The 1,532-nt window shown below is 46.5% G+C and overlaps 1 protein-coding gene across 1 annotated transcript in view; it reads left to right on the top strand.

The window, feature by feature from the left end:
• The first annotated feature begins 947 nt into the window (after positions 1-947).
• LOC306924621 (potassium channel subfamily K member 5-like) overlaps positions 948-1,532 on the top strand; it is an 8,705-nt gene continuing 8,120 nt past the window's right edge. Inside the window, exon 1 of the mRNA XM_079503196.1 lies at positions 948-1,069. Coding sequence (XP_079359322.1) covers positions 957-1,069 — 113 coding nt within the window. The 5' untranslated portion in view covers positions 948-956. The remainder of the gene's footprint in view (positions 1,070-1,532) is intronic.

A 1,532-nucleotide genomic window follows, 5' to 3' on the forward strand; every position in this document is an offset into this window, starting at 1 on the left:
TCATGTTGTAGTTTTAGTAAAAACAGAGAGATGTGTTTGGGTGAGCGGTGAGTCTCTTACCACCGCGGCTCAGTGACGTCATGTTGTAGTTTCAGTAAAACCAGAGAGATGTGTTACAGCACTTAGTTTCAACACTGTTGTTTTAACGTGTTTATTGACTATAATCATACAGTTTACGGCTGCCTGCCTATTGTCTGAGTCGCAGCAGACATGCATGTAGCAACACACACGCAGGCCATGTGGTCACAGACTGGAATGCAGAGACACACACACACACACACACACACACACACACACACACACACACACACACACACACACACACACACACACACACACCTACTAGACTACTATACCGCCTACAGTCCCTCCTATCAGATCTAATACACAATACAGAATCTGAATGGGGAAGTTACACTCCCCCTGGCTCTCTGCTAGCCCTGGCTGCTATCACAGCTCCTCTCTACCTGAGTGACTACACTAGTTTCACAGCTCCTGTCTACCTGGGGGAAGCTATACACTAGCTCCATTCCCTTTCTGCTCCTCCTCTACCCTACCTACACGCTCCTTTCACAGCTCCTGTCTACCTGGGGGAAGCTATACACTAGCTCCATTCCCTTTCCCCTCCTCCTCTACCCTACATACACGCTCCTTTCACAGCTCCTGTCTACCTGGGGGAAGCTATACACTAGCTCCATTCCCTTCCCCCTCCTCCTCTCCTCTCCCTATACCTACACACTCATTTCCCTGCTAACCCTCACTCTTATCACAGCTGCTGTCTGAGTGACTACAGTAGTTTCAGCTGCTGTCTACCTGAGTGACTGCACTAGTTTCAGCTGCTCTCTACCTGAGTGACTGCACTAGTTTCAGCTGCTCTCTACCTGAGGGAGTGGAGCTACAGTATACAGGATGCAAGGCAGCAGCAGGAGGCTACGGTAGCGTATCGTGGTGTCGTCATGGCAGGTGATAAGGGTCCCTTCCTCACGTCATGTATCATCTTCTACCTGTCCATCGGAGCGGCCATCTTCCAGATCCTGGAGGAGCCCAACTGGGAGGAGGCTACGGCCAGGTAAGGAATATATTATAGGCTGTTCTATAAGGTATTGAACTGGGAGGAGGCTACGGCCAGGTAAGGAATATATTATAGGCTGTTCTATAAGGTATTGAACTGGGAGGAGCTACAGGTATGTCTATATTCTATAGGCTATTCTATTAGTTATTGAACTGGGAGGAGCTACAGGTATGTCTATATTCTATAGGCTATTCTATTAGTTATTGAACTGGGAGGAGCTACAGGTATGTCTATATTCTATAGGCTATTCTATTAGTTATTGAACTGGGAGGAGCTACAGGTATGTCTATATTCTATAGGCTATTCTATTAGTTATTGAACTGGGAGGAGCTACAGGTATGTCTATATTCTATAGGCTATTCTATTAGTTATTGAACAGAGAGGAGCTACAGGTATGTCTATATTCTATAGGCTATTCTATTAGTTATTGAACTGGGAGGAGCTACAGCCAGGTATGTGG

This window comes from Electrona antarctica (assembly GCF_951216825.1).
Source record: "Electrona antarctica genome assembly, chromosome: 6".
NCBI lineage: Eukaryota > Metazoa > Chordata > Actinopteri > Myctophiformes > Myctophidae > Electrona > Electrona antarctica.